The following is a 20,002-nucleotide window of genomic DNA, read 5'->3' on the forward strand; positions in this document are numbered from 1 at the left end:
GTTAGGCTGAACAAGTGTCTCCACCTAGCCGGGCCCAGTTAAACCAAACAACCAGTAAAATGTTCAATGGTCGTTGTTGCTGCTGTGTCTTTCGCTACTTTCGCTCTACTGCTGTTATAGTGTCGGCAGCCGCTCAGTATAGGTGGGCGACGTTGGGCAGGGCAACTGCAACGTCAGGAGGTACCCTTTAAGGCGTGTGATTTGAAGTGCGCTAACGCCATGTGGATTACTGAAACGTGATTTCATTTCAGAATAAGAACTTCCTTGGCATAAAAATAGCCTTATGAGGTTTCTGGACTGCTATTTGAGCAGTCAACATAAACTACTTATTTGCTCTTTCACGAAATGCTGTTCCGTCTCTCACTAAAAGAGCGAACGCACGCCGAAGGTTTCTTTAATGCTGTCATGTAGTAAACCTTAATGTGAAACATTAAATTAGTATAGGTTAGTCTTTCAGGACCTTATTGGCACTAAGTTCACCATAGGTTAAAGGTAAACGTTTCAGTTTTGAATTTCGCGCCGTATACTTGATCGAGGGCTTGTGATAGGCTCGGGGCGCAATGAATTTCAAAGCCCTTTTGCGTAATTTGACCGACCTGATTCGATGAATTTTTTGGAACTTGCCATCTTAAAACTTTAGGCTCCTTGAAACACAGTACTGTTGATCTAGCAGACTCCGTAAAAATCTACGACGTAACTTTTAGCGATAATTTGAAGGTGGCGTCTCCAGGCGAATTTCCTTTTTCTGACTTGCTGTTCATCTTCTCGCAGTAACAGCGGAAGTTGTGAAACTGTAATTTACTAGTGCGAGAAAAATGTAAATTACGTTCACGTGTGGTTATGTTTTTTTTACTTCGTTTCATTTGATAGTCATAAGAAGTATTCATTGATGTCATTGCGTAATCTACTGTCACATTTTTTTTTACATATGTGGCTTGCATGTAGCAATTCTCCTTCGTGCTTTTTTTTTTCTTGTTGACTGTTTAATTTTACACTCAGCAATGTGTCGTTCTGGTGCAATTTTGGGTTTACAGGGGGCAGCCACCTTGTCACGCCTTTATGTTTTTTCGCCGGTCCCTTTCACAAATTGCACTTCTTTTTTCTGAAATAAAATTTTCGATTTCAAAGGGGCAAAATGTGCTTGATGAGTGAGCGGGCTCCGGATTAGTCGCACCCTATGGAAAATAACGCGGGACAGCGGCGGGCTGGCACGGCGGTCGCTCCTCCGGGGTTCGGCGGCACCTGGCGGCGTGGCGGAGGAGGGAGCTGAGTCGTCGCGGCTCGGCAGTCGCGCGCGGGAACATGGCTGGGCGCGTGCTCCTGAGCCTGGCGCTCTTGCTCCTCCCGCAACTCTCGAGCGGGGCCAAGAAAGCGGAGCAGGCAGACTCCGACGTCATCGAAGACGTGAGCGGGAAACAGCTCGAGAGCCTTCTGCAGACCGAGGAATACCTCGCCGTCTTTTTCTGTGAGTGGCATTTTTTTTTTTCTCGCTTACATCGTGGACGGCTCACCTGCACCGTCCACAGCTCCGGCGAATCTTGGTTCAGTCAGTTGCCGTCACCACGTTGTCGAAATTAGCGCCGCTTAGTTCTCCATCACTGGAACAGACTTACGCGGTATTTACCGAGCAGCCACCGTTGGAAGAAGGTCATCACGCTTGAACGCCAACACGAGAACCATCCGTAGACGTGTCGTTGTCGCCTGCAACTCCTAGGAGGTCCAGCTTGTCTGTTTGTTTGTTTGTTTCGACAAGCTGCCCTTTGCCGGAACCTTGCGCAGGATTTTATTCATGCCTGCATTAGACTCATTCTTACAAACCGTTTGCTTATAGTCTACATTGCATATTTGTCTTTGGTTCTCAACATCTGTTCGTGCACTGCAGGCCAATATCGAATCGTCGTATTGCGACCAATCGCTTCTTCCGCAAGGAGGGAAATTTGTAGAAGAACGAGAGTTCAACTTTGCGCGCCGTTTCGAAATAAGAGCGCACTACTTCGAAACAGTCATGTATCACCAACTCACCCAATCAACCAAATTGACAATTTGCACGCCGGTGACGCATTTTATTGCTCCTCGTACAACTTGATTGTAGCCAGTAATTTATTATTGTGGTCGAACAAAATAAAACTGGAAGGCCCAATATTACGGGATGAGCATAATAGCATTGCAGTTTTTTATAAGTGCCCATAATTTTATCGTAAGTTTTGCACCTCGTGTTCTGTTAAGCTTCTGTAAATTGCGTTTCATCAAAAGGATTCTCATAAAGTCGAGCCTCCTGAAGGATATCAGGCTAATCTCTAAGAAGCGAAAAACTGAAAACAGACGAATGCGATTGAGCTTTCTTTAATTTCTACCAAGCTATTTTTCTTGTTCTAAAAAGAGACACTTTGTTTTTCTACAGCGGCTTATGGTGAACCGTTAGTTAGATACAGTGCACTTTAAACGACATACGGATACGATGAGCCACTTTACGCAGTCAACACTATAGCTCCTCCACAAGTTTCTTAGCAGCCAGTTATTTTATCTATTTGCTTTAGTAAAATGCGACGTGCCGGCATCAATTCGCCGCATACCCAGCGCACTACGTTTTGCGGTAATAGCACCGATTTCTGGCGTTTTACTGGTCGAAATTACGATGTTATTATGCAGAAGGCCTTCATGGTGCGGACCCCGTATTGATTTTGACCAGCTGCAGTGTACTTTAACGTTCGTCGTGCTTCGGCCCATTTCACAAATGCGGTTGCCGGCAATAGAACCGGCGCCCTTGAGCTTCATCGACAGTTTCACCGTGCCTTCCATGAGGAGGCGTCGCAAAAGCCAGTGCAGCGAAACGTGGTCCGAGAGCGAGGCGCCATTCTAAAAGGAATGCCTGCAGGCTCTGCACACGCGGGGTCCCAACGGCGGCGAAACTGTGCCGTCGAGCAGGGAGCGCTCTAAAAATAAGGGAGACACGACCGTCCGAAAATCTCGATGGGCTCTGGTAAACACTGGCTTTTCTTTTGCGCTCTGCGCAGCTCGAGTGCAGCACCTTTTCTTGCTCTCCTTGCTTTACAGACAGCGATGATCGCCCGCGCGGTTGCCCAATAACCTAACGGCCGAGGAGGACGGTGTCAGAGTCCTTCCTGGCGGCTCGTCAAGCTTCCCGAGCGCACCTTATAAAGTTTCGCGGCGCGCTGCTCGTCGTCGCCAGATGCATTCCACGCCACCCAGTGGTCGTCTGGAACGGCGCTTATGCGAAGGTTCCCCTGCACCGAGAGCTTTCTTTCTTGGCCGCCACTGTTCTCGGCCGCTGACCGGAAGGTCGTGGGCTCGATACCGGACGCGGCGTTTCGATGGAGACCCGTGTGCTGCTCCGCGTGGCTCGAAATTCCCAGGAGTCCTCGGCGTACCTCATAATAAGCCTGGTTTTTAGACGTGAAGAAAAGCTAACTGTGGTCGTGTGCTGAACAAGACATAACTCAGCACGGGTGATGCTAGATATTATGACGCTCCCCGTCGGAAAAAGCTACGTGGTGTGGATAGACCATAAGCAAAATTTTTGGGCCCATGGCAAGTATGGTAACTTGTGAAACATCGCTCAGAGCGTATTAGCGGAATTATATTATATTTGGGTATTATATACGGCCCGAAGCCGCGATATGTTTATGAGGCACGTCGTGGCTCCGTGAATTTTAACTGGTGTTCTTTAACCTTAATCGAAGTGATTTCGGCTTCATCCAGCGACCTTCGCTTTGGGCACCATGACCACTCGACCACCGAGTGGCGGACCAGCACAATTTATACGAAACACCACGAAGTTATCGAATCAGATGCGGGAACATGTACATCGCTCGCGTTGTTGTTATATGAACCGGCATTCTCGTCTACGTGTGTGGATATTTCGTTCAAGCGAACTGTGTGGACTTTCCCGCTGTGCGAACATTTTTGACGCGATATCATTGAAGAGCTCGTTTCGCAGATATTCCGTCGTCGGTGTCGTTGGTTGTGAGCGAAAAATAATCATATTTGCATGACCAAAAACTTCAGAAAGATGAAAATAAAATAAAAAAATTCTGAGTGATAGCGGGGATCGAAGCCGGCTCGTTCAACCGGCCGGCACGACGACGCCTCTGCTTGTGGAAATAACGCCTCCTGCATACATGCTTCGCAATACAACATGAAATATTGCCGTAACAATGCTTGGTACAAACGTACATTGCCGTCCGGCGCCATGCTTATCATGTGACTTCACAGTTTAAAGTCGGTCACTCACTGTACAAAAGGCACACACACAGCCTTAAGGCTACGTTCGAAAAGATTTCATACACTGAAGTTAGCACTAATATTGCTATCGCATTCAGCTCTTAAACGCGAAGGGTCGCCCACTTTTTATCGCAGCACACTGCAGAGACTGAGGGTGTGATTGTTAGTCTGCGTGTTTGTAGGTTCGTGATTGCTGACCACATTGCGATGACAGATAAGAGAAAAGGAGCGACCACAGTCACACGTAAGCATCAATATCTCCTGGGACATATTTATTTAAATGTATGTCTTGCAACTGATTGATACGTGGGGTTTAATGTCCCAAAATTACCATATGATTATGAGAGACACTGTCTTGCAATTGTTCATAACGTATTTATATATTCTTGTAAACGGCTACGAATCGATCAGGTAGCCCGAATGAACACCGCCTTTAAGTTCCGTTGTTGCTTGAAGATGCTGCAAGTGTGACAAGATGGGGTGTGAAATGACCAGCGCTAAAATGTTCACATTTTACAGAAATGGCGAATCAGGTGAAGCAGGCAACAAAGTTGAGTTTCAGCGCAGAAGAGAGAGAATAACTGATGCAGCAGTTAAGGTTACAGTACGATTTTCTCACATTCATCTTGTCATTGGTTCGTCTGCTTCTACTCAGATAATTGCATTCACCCACTGCCCGAAAAACTCGGTGATTTTATGCAATTTTCAGTGCTAGAGGAACATGATAGAGAAATTATTTGCTAGATCATTTGAAAAAATATATATTACGATATTTAAACGATCATTGTAAGAACACAACTAATAGTGAGCTCAGTGAAGAAAGGACGACGACGAAGGATTACAAGATGATTAGATTGATAAGTTGTTTTTGCTAGTGACGCGGGCAAGCTTATTTCCATATATATCATACTAATTAGTGCATTTATATAAAGATGGAAATACCAGTAATCTTAACTTTTGTCGTCATCAGAGGAGGTGGTTGAATGTTTGACTCTTTAAATTCCTGGCGCGTCAAGCGTTAAAATTTTTATTTTGTCATTTTGGGCGGCGTCCCAGTCAAGTATCTGAGTACATGTGGAAAAACACATTTTTTGTGTTCCTCGAATACCACCTGTTCTCAATTCATTGTTTGCCTAAATTGCTAGTTACACATGCGAAGAGTCACATCAGGTGTAATGCCTTGGCATAGACTAAAGGACGAACGTTTTCTTTGGAACGAAACTCGCTGTATAGCAGTAAAATGTGGTGCGTTGCACGACGACTTATGACGAAAGGAACAGACGTTTCTGCAACAAACGCACAGCACCGGCGATGGAGCGATGTCATTAGATAAATGTCGGCGAATAAAATTACGCGCACATACAACGAGTGCGCTCACGCTATCCAAATTAATCGTTATCGGGAACGCGCGCCTTTTGTGGAACGGTGCCAACACTGACCGCGTGGTTTCTGCCGAAAACGACATGTGTTGTTTTTCGCTGAGCCGCTCTCTCTCTCTGATTCTTCGGACGCTTCGTTTGGCCACACCTCGTCAAGCAACTGACTGCTCCCTTATTTAACGTGTCCAGTGAAAAATTATAAACAAACTTAATTGGCCAACTTACACAGACACCACGTGGAACAGACTGCGTTGTCGAATCGCAGTCAGTTGATTGCAGGATTTAATTATCCCGTTTGCAGTTTTGCCTGCGGTGATGAGAGAAAGCCCGTGCCGGTCAGATCACTGTGGCCCAGAGTTTATCTGCGCTCCCATGGTGCACTCAGGAGGGTTAATGCAGATACAATGTACAAAAGAAGCAGCAATGAAACAACACCAACATCAAATAGTGAAGAATTTGTAGTGTTGTCACATGCATCAGTGATGGGGCAGTTCCATTGACTACTGGTTATCGGAAGATATGGACACTGAAATAGGTCAGTGCGAGTAAAATACGGGGTCAGGGACTTTTGGTGGCGGCGTTGGGTGCGCCTACTATTTATGAATGTCGAATACGGGGATGGAGCGAAAGTTCAGAGCACTTTAGGGGACCGTGCCTTCGATGATGATGATGATGATGATGATGCTCCTTGGATCATTGGCACCTATTCACTCTAGGGGATCGGCCATGAGTCGGACGGATCATACATAATAAATTCACGATTATTATTTAGTAAGAGCTAAAGCAATTTTGAGATGATTTTTATGCAACTTTAATTATAAATAATTGTAATCTCAAGTCACACTATTTTGTGTAATCTCCCGGAGACTGAAGATCTTTTTGAGTAGGAAGGCTGAATAAAGAAGTGATACACCAACCAAATTGTATTCGAGTCGCATATGAACTTTTCGACAGCTTTGAAAATATTCCTGTCCCAGTGCCCCAGCGCAAAGGCTCCAAACGATGGCAGAACGGCCGACGTGACCGCAAGACCACGCTTGTCTTGTCTTGCCTTGTAGGATATCTTGGCTCATACCCACAGGGGGACCACGCTTGGCGCAACATGCGTCGCGCGCGCCACGTCTTCTTCCTCGATCGTCGTCAGCAGAAAGACGATCAGCGAAACACAGGCGAAACCTCGCGCAATGAAAAAAAAAGTAAAGTGACAGAAAAAGCTTCGGATTCCCTTCAGGCTCCGAAGATGCTTCTTTTTTATTTCTTTTATTCATTTTAAAGTTGATGACGAAATTCTAATTTGTCTTCGTGCCTATGATAGGAGAATGGGGAAACGTTGTAAAGTATACAACCTTCCTTCGAATACGTTCAGGGGGTGCTTAGTGTACGGGTCACGCATTTTATGCGAGGCGAGTCAGTGCAGCAAGAGGGAAGCGGGCAGTTAGACACAGCAGCGAGAGAGCGTGGCCCATACACATCTCACAAAAGCTGCTCGGCTGCACATGCACGCGATGATGACGATATCACAATTCCAGTTCAGTTCAGTTAGTATTCTTGTTGCCTTTCAATAATTAATGCAACCCAAGTTCCTCGTTGCAGAAATTACGCTTTCTTGCTGTTCTATTCGAAAGTCCATGAAACCAAACGCATTCAATAACGTGAGATCTTCAATTAACGATATTTTAGCGTACAATCCCTAAAGACAAAAAACAAAAACAAGAACCGTGAAACACTGTTCGCTTGTTCCTAAATCAGAGCTTTAATACGTGAATAAATGCCTTTGGCGGTTTGTTTTAATGGGACCTCGTTTGTACGTAAGAAAGGTTTAAAGGTGAATGCAGAGGTCTTTTTTTTTACTTTTTTAGGCAGCTTGAAATGACCTTTCCAACATACACTATACTTTTCGGAACACTTAATTTGCTACGGCGTGAGCGCACGTTTTCTCTCGTATTAGAGCACAAGCTCTGTAGCCACCTTTGGCCCCATGTGGCCCCACCTCTCCACGCGGCAAAGGAGTGGAACCATCAACGAGCAAGATAAGCGGCACGGCCGAGTGTTTCTGGGGTGGGTGCGTGTAGCGAGGCTTTCATTTATGCACCACAACGAGGATGGCCGCAAAAAGAGGCGCAGTCGAGAGAACTGTTGCGACGCGCGCCAAAACACCGTGTCAGCATTGTATATACACTGCTGCTCCTTCGGGAATGCACTCGGGACGGAACCGAATGAAGGCGACCTCCCGAAAGCCTCACATGTTCACTGTGCGAGAAACTACGCTGCGCACGTACCTTGCACCGATTGATGACAAGTGTTGTCCATAACATCAGACAGCGCGACGCAAGGCAATCGCATTTTCACAACACAAATAGAAAAACCGAAGCAACGTTGACCGTCGTGAAAAATATTGGAAAACATATAAAGACAGCTCGGCTTCCGTACCGAAGCAACTGAATGTTTTCATGCCTCTTTATTTTGATTGTTACGTTTTACTGTTTAAACGAAAATTCAGTGAGTTACCTGACTATCAGTGCAAATCATCAGTGCCACCGACAGGAGGGGACACATCAGAGCTCAAGTTCGGTGTCATCTCTTTTTTTTAAAAAAAGTCACTGACATACGAGCGGGAGTTGAGAAAATCATTCTAATTAATTTTCACAGCGAAAATATGCACACATATATGAACTAAAACACATAATTTACAGCAACTATACATCCCCGGCAGTCTCCATTTGGTTGAATGCGCGGTTGGCAGTTCATGATTACCGTCCGTTGTTGATAGGTACGTTTGACCCCACCGCAAAACTTGAGAAAGTCATCAATAAGCACGCTATAAGTGATTGACAAACACGCAGTTGGTGAACATGATTATCACAAAATTAACTATATTTGCTAGGAAAATATGGAAATAAGCCTTAAATAGAACAAAAAATGCGGCAAGCTACTCAGCGAAAAAAAAAGTAAGTCCGCTTATTGTATAGGCGTAAAGGGCAACCATGCAGAAGTGCAACAGGAAGTTAAAACGAAACCTTTGCTATGCCGTGTCATCGAACTCGTCATTCGAAGGTTAGGTCCCCGCCAGCGGCAAGTAGTCTTTGCCTCCTTTACATTACATACTTTCTCTGTCTGCATCGTGGTCTGTCATTATTATTCCACTTCTTTACTCGATGTACTGGTATAAATATATAGATGTTTGATTTCCTCAGCGCATACGCCACCTTTCAAAGGACGCTGCATTTTGGTCGTCGTCGCGCTCTCGGCAGTGCACTGCTCTGACGCGGGAGTTGCTTGGCGCACCCGTTTAGGAAGCGGGCCAGCCACGGCGGGCACCGCGTCGCCAGCCCGCGGTTTTTGGTTACCGTGTGCGCCGTCGGGGCTCTGCCGTGGCTGCTGCTGGCCCTTCAGACGCCTCCTCACGAACGATTTCCTTTTTTTATTCCTCGCATCCCTCTCTTCTCGTGGCCTTCAACGCCCGACTCGTGCCCGTTCCTTCTTGGTTTCGACTGAGATATCACAGTGGATCCACAGACCCCATAGTTATCCATAAAAAAACGACATAATCCAATTGAAGAGGGGTGTAAGGCAGGGGGACGCGATCCCTCCAATGCTATTCATCGCATCGTACTGGAAGTTTTCAGGGCCCTGGATTGGGAAGAATTGTGGATAACGGTCAATGGAGAGTGAATGGAGACCTGCAGTTCACTGATGACATTGTCTTGATAAGTAACCCAGGGGAGGAATTACAGCTCATGATTACTGAACTGGAGACAGAAAGCTGAAAAGTAGGTCTGAAAATTAATGTGCAGAAAACTAAAGTAATGTGAAACAGTCCCGGCAGAAAACAGCACTTCGCGATAGGTGGGTAGACGCTGGAAGTCGTAAAGGATTATGTCTACTTAGCACAGGTAGAAACCGCGGAGCCGAACCATGAGAGTGAAATAACTACAAGAATCACGATGAGGTGGATCACATTCGGCAAGCATTCTCAAATCATCAATGGTAATATGCCACTAACCCTCAAGAATAAGGTATATAAGAGCTGCAACTTGCCAGTACTTACCTACGGAGCACAAACCTGCAGGCTTACAAAGAGGATTTAGCTTAAATAGAGGACGACATAGCGAGCCATGGAAAAAGAAAATGATAGGTGTATACCCTTGAGAGACAAGAAGAGAGCACAGTGCATCAGGGAACAAGCGGGGGTTAAGGGTATCATAGTTGAAATAAAGAAATGGACATAGGCCGGGCACGTAGCACGTAGAGGCAGGATAACCGCTGATCAGTAAGGGTCACTGACAGGATTCCCAGAGAAGGCAAACGCACGAAAGGGAGACAGAAAGTTAGCAGGTATAACTTAACAGCAGAAAGCGCAAGAGTGCGTTGATTAACGGATCATGTGTGAGGTCTTTTCCATTCAGTGTGTGTAGCTAGGCTGATGATGATGATCTTTAACACCCTTTTGTTCATCGACCCATTCGGCTACTTGACCCACTCTGCTCTTTTTGTCCCTCAAGATTACAACTATCATTTTTTTTATTCTTTCCATGACTCACTGGGTCGTATTCAACACTAACTAGCAAAACTATTTTTCGTGCGTTAGTAGAACACAATTTCACAATCCTGAAAACACCACTTCAAGTAAGCGGGAAAACCCGCGAAAAGAAAATGCGAGTGGCGACGCCACCTCTCGATGTCCGCACCGTGACGTAAAAAAAAAAAAATTGTAGGCTTGTCCTACGTAGCTTCTAATGGACAAAAATGAAGTGCATTGTGTACCTCAAATGTACCATACGATGTTTAAGAAAATTTCACCGAGCCAATTCCACGAAAATACCAAAATTACATTTTGAAATTTCTTACGTGACCATGCGTGGCTGTTTTGGTTCAAAATTTACAGATGAAAGTTCAACCTTGACTTTCACCGCTATAATGAACTTATGATAGTGAAACATATGGTGTTAGAGTTCTAAAAGTTATCAATCTAGGTCAAATCATTGTTCTTATTTAGTTAAATGGGCAAGATGATTGCCGCTCGTAATTAAGCGCCATGGACTAGATTCACAGAAAATTAGAGAGCGTGGGCAGAACGAGGCAGGACAGCGTTGATTGGCGATACCTCTGCGCAGCAGTGGGCGGTTTGACCGCTGTCGATGACCAAGCCTGCATTGCTTGTAGCGTTTTCTGTACATCTGATTTTTTTTGCGTTGTATCTAGGAAAATCACAATTCTTAAATTTGCAATACTTTCATTGACCAGCGCAATAGTATAAACGGTTTCAAGATTGCAAGCTTTGTGCCCCCCCCCCCCCCTCCCAAAAAAAAAAAAAAACTTCCGATCACCTCATTTACCAGCTCACAACGTCAAAACTAAAAGGACGTTTTCACGGTTTTTTTTTTCAAGATTAAGAAAAGTCTCTTATTAGTTTTTCAGATAAAGGGAACGTGCATAACGTTCAAAGCAATCTCTTGTAGTTCTTATGTAGCTCAAAAGAACATTTATTTGAATATATTTTTCCAAATGATGGAAGGAAAGTGTAGAAAATCAGCGGGCTATTTTCTCGCACTCTTCTTCCCCACCTATGCTATTCTGGCACATCTGTGGACGCAACCGGAAGTCATCAAGGGTCTCTGTTTGCAAACAGTGAAAGGGTCTATAGGCGGCAGCCACTGTGGCGCTTTCTGAGCGGCATATTTCTCTACACTTATATAGAGGAACAGATGAACACAAAATGCAGATAAAGGTTCGTCCACTTCAGTGTTAGCGCGCCTTGTCATTTTTTCTAAGCATATTGACTCGTCTTGCTTGAAAGTTTGTTTCTTGTGGTCGGACAGAACAGTGGTAATCTTTTTTACGCACCCACTGTGTTCACTTTCGATGCCCCGATCAGGGTCTAAAGTTTTCATGACTATTATTTCAAATTAGGCGTCTTTTTTTTCTAGGATTTCAAAAAAAAAACAAAAGGTGTCAGAAACTGTAACGTTCTACAACTTCCGAATATAAAACAACTTCCCTTAAGTTAATTATTATAATATTTTTTGTTAATCGGTCATTCCAGTACAACTTTAGGTGCGCCAAAGTATCTTCGCCTCAACGTAGAGTTTGCGTGCGAAGACGACGGGTGCATAATTATGATATCATTTTTATAAAAAAGCTGTATTGTCTAAAAAATGACGGCATATCCACGGAGTGAATGATGAAGAGGGGGGCGACGCTCTTGATATTGAAGATACTTCGCCCCACACCTCAAATGAAAGTCGTGAGTAAAATGTCATTAAACAATGTTTATTAAACAATGTCGTTTATTTCTTTCGGTTTTCGTTTCGCCTTCATTGTGACCGCCTTATGATCGTTGAAATGCACCGAAAGCGGTTCTTGCACTGGTTGTACGGGAATGTCTGCAAACATTCACGTGGCCATCTTGTGACCAGGGTAATGGAAGAAGGTGCACCTGAGTCCATACCTGCTCGTCATGTATTGCATCAACCAATGCATGTTCGGGTTTGATACGTTGACGTTGAAGTCGCCGGCGAGCAGGAACGGTCTCGACCTGTCGTATACGCGCATGCCCTTGTCGATGAACCTTTTGACGTCTTCGATTGGAAGATTAGGCGACAGGTACAACTTCTCGTGCGGCCTGGCGCCGCATCGGCCTCCCACGCTCGTAGATCGGGACTTGGCCGGCGCCGCCGCGCGGCTTCACGGCACGCTTCTGCCTCGCGCGCCCGCACATCGGGGCTCCTTCTTCGAGCGTGAGCTACCGCCGGCCTGTGCGCACGCCGCTCAGCAGCCTTGTCCAACCGCCGACCCTCTGAACGCGCGCGCGCCAGAATGGTGCTTTTATTTTGCTATGGAGCGTCATCTGGCGTATGGTGGCGCCGAAGAACACGCGATCGTCGTCGTGCGCTCGTCTCTCACCTTCCGTACGTGTGGCCCGATTCCTGTTTTCATAAAACTCACCTTTTATTATTTATCACACTAGAAGTAACGCCCTCTAGTATCGTACCATTTGCATTTTTGAGCGTATATGCATTTCGTTATAAGTACCGCCCTCTATGACCGGTTTAAGAACTAACAAAAGTGGCCCAGCCCGCGCTCAGCCCACGCCTTAAGGAACTTCGCCCCTAAAGAAAGCATCCGCTTAACGCAATCAACCTGCGCAACGATTGTAGCACGAATAACGGGGGCGATGCTTTCTTCGGTAGAATCAATAGTGTACAGGATGCAGCTTTATCAGTGGTGCTGGTTCTTATTTACGTAAACTTAGCTCATATACGCAACCACAAAAACATCGTTCCACAACTACAAGCCTATATCTGCGACATCATACATAAGCCTGCTTAATATTTAATGTGCACGTTCTATTTCTTAAAAACCAGCAGATAATGCCACCGAGGAAGTAATAATAATAATATGTGGCGTTTTAGGTCCCAAGCCAAGATATTATCATGAGAGACGCCGCAGTAGAGGACCCTGGAGATTTGGGCCACCTGGTGTTTTTTAACGTTTTACCGTGCACTGACATAGCACGCTACACGGGTTTCTACCATTTCGCCTCCATTAAAATGCGACCGCCGCGGCCGGAATCAAGCCCTTCGGGTGAGCAGCCACGCTAGCCACAGGTCCACAGAGGTGGACGACACCGAGAAAGTCATAAAAAAGGTAAATTGTGGTGCGTTAAGTGTGTCACATGGTCATTGTGATGTACAAGGTGCCCAAATGTCAAGCGCCACAATTAAAACATGAGGGGTGTTGTTGCATGACGCACACCTGTAGTGCATATTGTTCCCAGTAAAGCCACTGCTAATTTGTAGTCAATTATGTTTAGTTAATTAGCCATAATTATGTTTTCAACTTGGCAAATACTGACCTTATCAGTAAAATGTCCATTAGGCATTTGTAGGCATGTTCAGATGACATCTAAATGCGCAGTTTTCAACAATGTACCAACTGCTCGCTTATTCTTGTTTGGGCTGATAAAAAAGCACGCGAAATATGAAAAAAGTTATTCGTGACTGAACTGCAGCACACATCGGAAGGCAGCGCCCTCGAACAGGCCGCAAAAGATGGGAACGTTTAGTATTGCTTGTGAGTGTGTCTCCCAAAATGAGTTTGCAGCGAAATGCTTGTTAGTTAGTTACTCAGTTTAAAAATACTCTGCACTCACTGTTGCAGTGCGATGAAGATAGTGGGCAACATGACCTATGATGAACTGAGCAAACCTTATTTTGTCGTGCAAATTTGTTTGTGTTTATAGTACACTTCTTTCCTTTAGCACGAAAGTGTTTTATGCCAGGGTTCAAAACGGCTCCGCTGACGTACGTACTTCCGTCACGGAAGTGACATGGAAAATATAGTAAGAAATTGCAAAGGAAAAAAAAAAGCTAGAAGGCAGGCATTTATAGCGCGGAATCAAACCAGCAGCGTTTCTATTTTCAGCGCGCGGCGCTAACCACAACGCCATGAAGCGCACGTTGTCTGAAAAAAAAAAAAAAAAGACAAGGCAAGCCATTTACACACACCATACACTGTTTGGAAGTCCTCAGAGCTTCAAAACTGTGGCGCGTTTTTGCTATAAGTGGTGAGATGGCGCGACGGGCTCACGTTGGGTGCTCTCTAAAGATCGTCGCGTCCGCGAAGCACCGCCTCCACAGAGCGTGGGTTCTCGTGCGCGCGCGCTTACGTGACTCGCGATTCGGGAGAGGACGAAAATCACTTCGCACGCTGCGTGGCCACGTTCACGAAAGGACCGCACTGCTGGCAGATGATGAAGTAGGAATTGTGACAGTTGTTCATGCTTGACCTGTGTACGCTTGTGTTTTCGATTCGTGCGTCTTTTATTTTTCTGTTTGAACAGCACGTCTGAAGTGTAAATATGTTACAGTTGGTAGTCCACGCTCGTCCTGTGTATTTCGTGCGTGCTTTCTGCTGGAGGTGTGTGCTGCAAGTTTCGAGCTGTTTGCCGTTCTTAACGGGACTTTGGAATTTGTTGCTGTTCCTAAAACAATGCAGAATAAACGTTCAACATCCTCTGTTAAAACTTGTTTCACTTTCGTGTTATACCGCTTCCTACACAGGGGGATCAGCCATCTTTTTATTGCAAACATAGCTCTACTTAAGCAAGGCGGATTCGGGATGGGTGGACAGTACCACTTCCGCCAAGCTCCCCGATGTCGGCAGCGCAAAACACGTTTCCGGCGACATGGTACGAGCTCTGATGCTCAGACTGCCTGACGCAAGCACGTTGTATGATCGAGTTCACATGGTGGAGTTCAGTCCAGTGGTGCGCGGAGTGACCAGCATTAAAGTCATTGAAAAAAAATGGCAGCATATTTACGGAGTGAATGATGGATAGTGAGGCAAAGCATCCGTCCGTCCATTCGTTCTTGCTTCCGTCCATCCATGTGTCGTCTGTGTGGCCACCCGTGCGTCCATCCGCCCGTCCGTGGGGCGTCTGTTCGTGCGTCCGCACGTTAATCTGTGCGTCCGTCTCTGCTTTCGTCCATGCATCCGCTCCTGCGTCCGTCCATGCGTCCATCTGTTCGTGCAGCGATCCGTGCCTCCGTCCATGCATCTGTCTGTGTGTCCGTTAGTCCATCTATTCAACACTCCAAGTCCCATCATCTCGCATCTCTTCATCATATATTCTTCATATAGAAGCATCGCCATCCAGCGGAAATTTCAAGGACTAAACGGGAGGTGGCACATGCACACTTTCTTACGGCTTCCACTTCGGGTTTACTTCTCACCTTTAGCCACCTCGAGTTCATGGTATATACAAGTTCACTGTATTCATGGCTATGCGGCCCAACGCTCGCTAAACCTGTCTAGAACCAAGGAGGTTACACCCAGCGAGTACAACGTAGCAACCCTTTCTTGTCAGATCGTGCTCAATGTACATGCCAATAGCTGCTAATAGGGATCGCAGCGTGCGCGTTACCTAAAGGCCGAATGCTCCTGTCTCTCATCCCTCTTAGCAGCCATTAACGTGTGCATTGAGCACTATATTTTATCGTTCAACAACGCACAGAAGAAATCTCTCACCGGAACCACCTTGAAGGTCAAAATCGTAAGGACCGCTATTTTGAGTATGTGCCACTGGTGGTTACGTACTATGAGGGACGCACAAGCCACGCCATAAGGAGCTTCACCCCTAAAAACATAGTTATCCAGCGGCCGTGGTAGGGTGGCTAGAATTCTAGCCACTCTAGCCGTGGTAAGACGCCGTAGTCTCTCCCCCTTACACTCTCAGCAATCACGTGATGGCGTCGGTGAACGAGATTCTGCAGACGCGCGATGAACGCACATGCTTCCGCGTAGCGTGGCGATGAACCAGCGTGGCATGGGACGAGCAAAATAAACTGCACAGTGAATTGATGCTGTGCTCCCCTTGCGAGGACGCTTCCACATCGGGTTAGGTGCCCGTGGTGAACGAAACTTTAGGTCAATCTATGCGCTGCTTCGCATGCTGTTCCCTTTAATGGAAGATGGTGTATTTTTTTTTTCAGATCCGAAGCAGCTCACTATAGCCTGTGTGTCTTTCCGTACACACCCCACTGCGCATGCTTGCGTCTCGTGCTGGCCCAGGAAGACACCAGCAAAACTATCGCTCCCCTCCCCCTATCAAACCCTGGCCGTCCAGAGCGCCCGTGAACGGGCCGCCAAGCTCGGCTTGACGGTCCCAACGTGAGATTAGCCGGGTGGCGCGGGGTCTCCCCTGCGTCTTCTCAAGACGAAAATAAAGTTTTAATCAATCAATCAATCCCCTTCCCCTCTCTCGCCTCGCAAGGCCAACGCAGGCAGCGTCTGCTAGTAAAAACCGACTGCTCCCGCTACACAATCGTTCACTGGCCACCCTGTTAGGTCAAATGCGTCTTTACTTAGCTTTCGCTTGATGAGCGCCAGCGTCAACGTCGCCGCCAGTGTAAGTGTTATCGCCCACTGCTTCGCATATGCATATATGGTTCCCTTTAGAGGCAGATGGTCCAAGTCTTTGTTATTGCTCTTGCGTTTTCTGTCTGTCCACACCTTACTTTCCGAAACTGGTGATAGTTGTTGGTTGAGCATGCTTCAAGAACGACAGGAGATACGGCACTATGTACGTTCAGTCGTTTTCCGCGACGCTGTTCCATTTTCTGAGTGGTGCAACAGTGTAAGGTTGGCCATCTTGGGAGGCTTCCAAATGTCGTCGTCACCGTTTCTCTCGACGCAAGGGCTGATCGCCAGTCGCTATTTGTATCGTCATCACATCGACTGTCGCACGTGTAACGACACATAGCATAGTGAGGAAGACGACGAGTTTCCGCGCTTGTTGCTGTGACTAGTAAGCGTGAAAGACTGAGCTGTTTGGCTCGTTGCATTTCGTGATCGTTCTTCGGCGTTGAGTAACTTGGCTGTATATATCACGCCCTGGCTCTTCCATCAACTGTCAAGTGGCTGTGAGAAGGCTATGTATATAAACGTCAATTTACTTAATGTTTTCGTCTGAATGCTACGTTTATGATGTATATATAAAGCGCGCTGCTTTCTAATTTTGTACTACAGACATCCGGTCCATAATAAAAACAAAAAACAGGTAGAGTGTTGCGTAAAAACTAACTTTCTCCATTGAGGCTGCTAAGACACTCAATGGCGTGGCAACCCGCAATGCGGAGCATTCTTGTTGCAAGGGTAACCGCCTCGCTTTTATCTGAAACATGTGGGCGCCGCCATATTGGTCTGATAAGTCGATGTTTTCTTGCTCTTGCGACAGGAGGCCACGAAACATCACGCAACCCAACCGTTTTTTATGCCCGTAACACCGTTTAGTTAAGGACGCGAAACACAAAGGCCCAACATGGCGGCCCTAAAACCCATCCATAAAATAGTGCAGGCTGCTCACCCGAAGGTCGCGGTTTCTAATCCCGGTGGCGGTGGCCGAATTTTCGACGGAGGCAAAAATGCTGGAGTTCAGTTTGCCTAAATTCAGGTGCACGTTAAAGGAATGGTCGAGATTTCCGGAGCCCTCCACTAAGGCGTCCCTCGCAGTCATATCGTGATTTTGGGACGTGAAAACTTGACAATTGTTATTATTATTTCTAGAAGAGTAGCTTGTGATGCAGTGCACGGATCTCATTGCAGTCGATAAATGGCTGGATGCTTATGTTTTTCTTTGTCCAGTTATTCTCGTTCAAAATTTAATTACTGCTGTCCTTGGTTTGCAGACAACGATCTCTGCATGGAAGACGGCGCGACAGACTTTCAGAGCCCGCCAGCAGAGCGTGACTCGTCTGTGCTGAGTGAACCTCGCCGCAGCCTTCACGCTCTGCCTGGCGGCGCCTACATTTGAGCTGCGCATGACGCGCCACTTTAGCGGTACACGCCACGCCCTTTGTGCAGAGCTGCTGCGTTTGGTAGTAATTAGCGAACTAGCTCACTTGTATTGGTGGATGGTCGTTGGACAAGCGTCGCGCGTGCGCGTGCGCGAGCGAGTGCGCACACACACACACACACACACACACGCACACACACACACACACACACACACACACACACACACACACACACACACACACACACACACACACACACACACACTGGCAAGATTGTTTGGCGAATTCCATTGAGAGAACAGGAGTAGAAAGCCCGCGAGGCAGCTGAGGAGCTTGACATCTCAGTCCCCACGTGGGAGCTGCCCGCAACACAGCGATCTGTGTTTTGGAGGACCAAATAAAAGTTTATCCAATCCAATCCAATCCAACAGGAGCAGAGGGGCAGGGCAGTGAGGAGTGGGGGGCAGAGCACTGAGAGCAGGACCACTCAACCTACCACTGGAATGCGGTGCGCTCTCGAAGTGTGGCAGCTTGGGCTAGTTGGTATGGCATGACGATAGTTATAGCGCGAGAACAAAACGACGACACAGAGACAAGAAGGACACGAAAGAAGGCGTATTTGGAATTGCTGGTCCCACATCTCACGAAAGAGGGAAAAGAAAGAGTGCGAGGAGAACACTAGCGCCAGCGTCAGGATTGCTAGCGCGCTATTGGTTCCTCTCTGTAGGTGACGTGCACGCCTGCTGGTGACACAGGTGACGCCCGCGCGCGCCCGCGATGAAATGTGCGGAGTTTTTCCGGCTGTTCCATCGTACGGAAGCACCCACAACCTGTCACCACTCTTTCTCTACCTTTTCTTTCTGCCTTTCGGCGTCACTCTTTCCCTCTTCCTGTAAGAGCTGAGTTGAACCGTGCTACCCGCAAGAGTTGCAGAAGAGTGACTGCTTTACCATCTAACGTTCGGTCACGTGCATCGCGCTTCTGTCACACACTGTACCAGTTCCGTGTGCTCAGATTTAGGTGCACGTTAAAGAACCCCAGGTGGTCTAAATTTCGGAGCCCTCCACTACGGCGTCTCTCATAATCATATAGTGGTTTTGGGACGTTAAACCCCACATACCAACCAACACTGTACCAGTTACAACTGCCCTTGCAGAAATGCTATTCCGGCTGTCACGGCAGACGCGCAGACACTCACGTCTGAATTAGACGGCAGCACATCAAACGTGAAGCGTGTTTTGGTCAACGACGCGCTTCCGAACGACATGGCAGCTACGCCCACATTTACGTGCGAAATAGACGCCCGTTCAGCCGGCCCATCTGACGTGAAGTGCCTCATCATCGACCTCTGCATGGACGGATGCGCACGAGTGGCTCGCCAGCTACAGCAAGCCAACTAATACGACGATCCACGTTCTATTAGTTGCTTGCTGCTGTCTGTGCTGAAGGCGTCGCGGAGGCACTTCACGTTGACAATCGGAACCTCTTCGATAATTGAAACCCTCACCGTGCTATCGCCATCTTATCAAAACCCCCTCACTCGCGCTCTCGCCGCATGGTAGCAATCCATCCAAGGCAACGAAGGGGTTAGGGTGCTTCCGCACGATGGAACAGCCTAAACACTTCTCCGTGTTTCCGTGACTCAGTGACGACGACAGTAACAATGCCCTCTCCGCGGCTTCTGAATAGGCAGCTCGAGCACTCAACCAAAGTCTTTTCTTTGCTACCCTATTGTGTATCGCCGACCCCATCCATCGTTACCATGGATTATGGCCGGGGCTGCGCTGCTTAGCCGGAGAGGGACAATGGCAGAGCTGGGAGTATGGCTGAAAATGAGATGCAGGTGTGCAAGTTTCGTTGGTGTCTCCGCGTCACCAGCACGTCACCTCCAGAGGCAAACCAATAGCGCGCCAGCAATCCTGATGCCAGCGACAGCGTCAGGATTCCGCACGATGGAACAGCCGTAAACACTTCTTTGTGTTTCCGTGACTCAGCGACGACGACAGTAACAATGCCCTCTCCGCGGCTTCTGAATAGGCAGCTCGAGCACCCAACCAAAGTCTTTTCTTTGCTACCCTATTGTGT

The 20,002-nt window shown here is 47.1% G+C and overlaps 1 protein-coding gene across 4 annotated transcripts in view; it reads left to right on the forward strand.

The window, feature by feature from the left end:
• The first annotated feature begins 1,276 nt into the window (after window positions 1-1,276).
• Window positions 1,277-20,002, forward strand: part of hlk (hulk) — a 134,145-nt gene continuing 115,419 nt past the window's right edge. For 2 of the 4 annotated variants that reach the window (XM_075894778.1, XM_037426252.2), the window contains exon 1: window positions 1,278-1,465. In XM_075894778.1, coding sequence (XP_075750893.1) covers window positions 1,303-1,465 — 163 coding nt within the window. In that variant the 5' untranslated portion in view covers window positions 1,278-1,302. Of the gene's footprint in view, window positions 1,466-20,002 lie in introns of all 4 variants that reach the window. The other 2 variants (XM_075894777.1, XM_037426251.2) reach the window with 2 other exon arrangements.

The sequence above is a fragment of the Rhipicephalus microplus genome, chromosome 5, assembly GCF_043290135.1.
Source record: "Rhipicephalus microplus isolate Deutch F79 chromosome 5, USDA_Rmic, whole genome shotgun sequence".
NCBI lineage: Eukaryota > Metazoa > Arthropoda > Arachnida > Ixodida > Ixodidae > Rhipicephalus > Rhipicephalus microplus.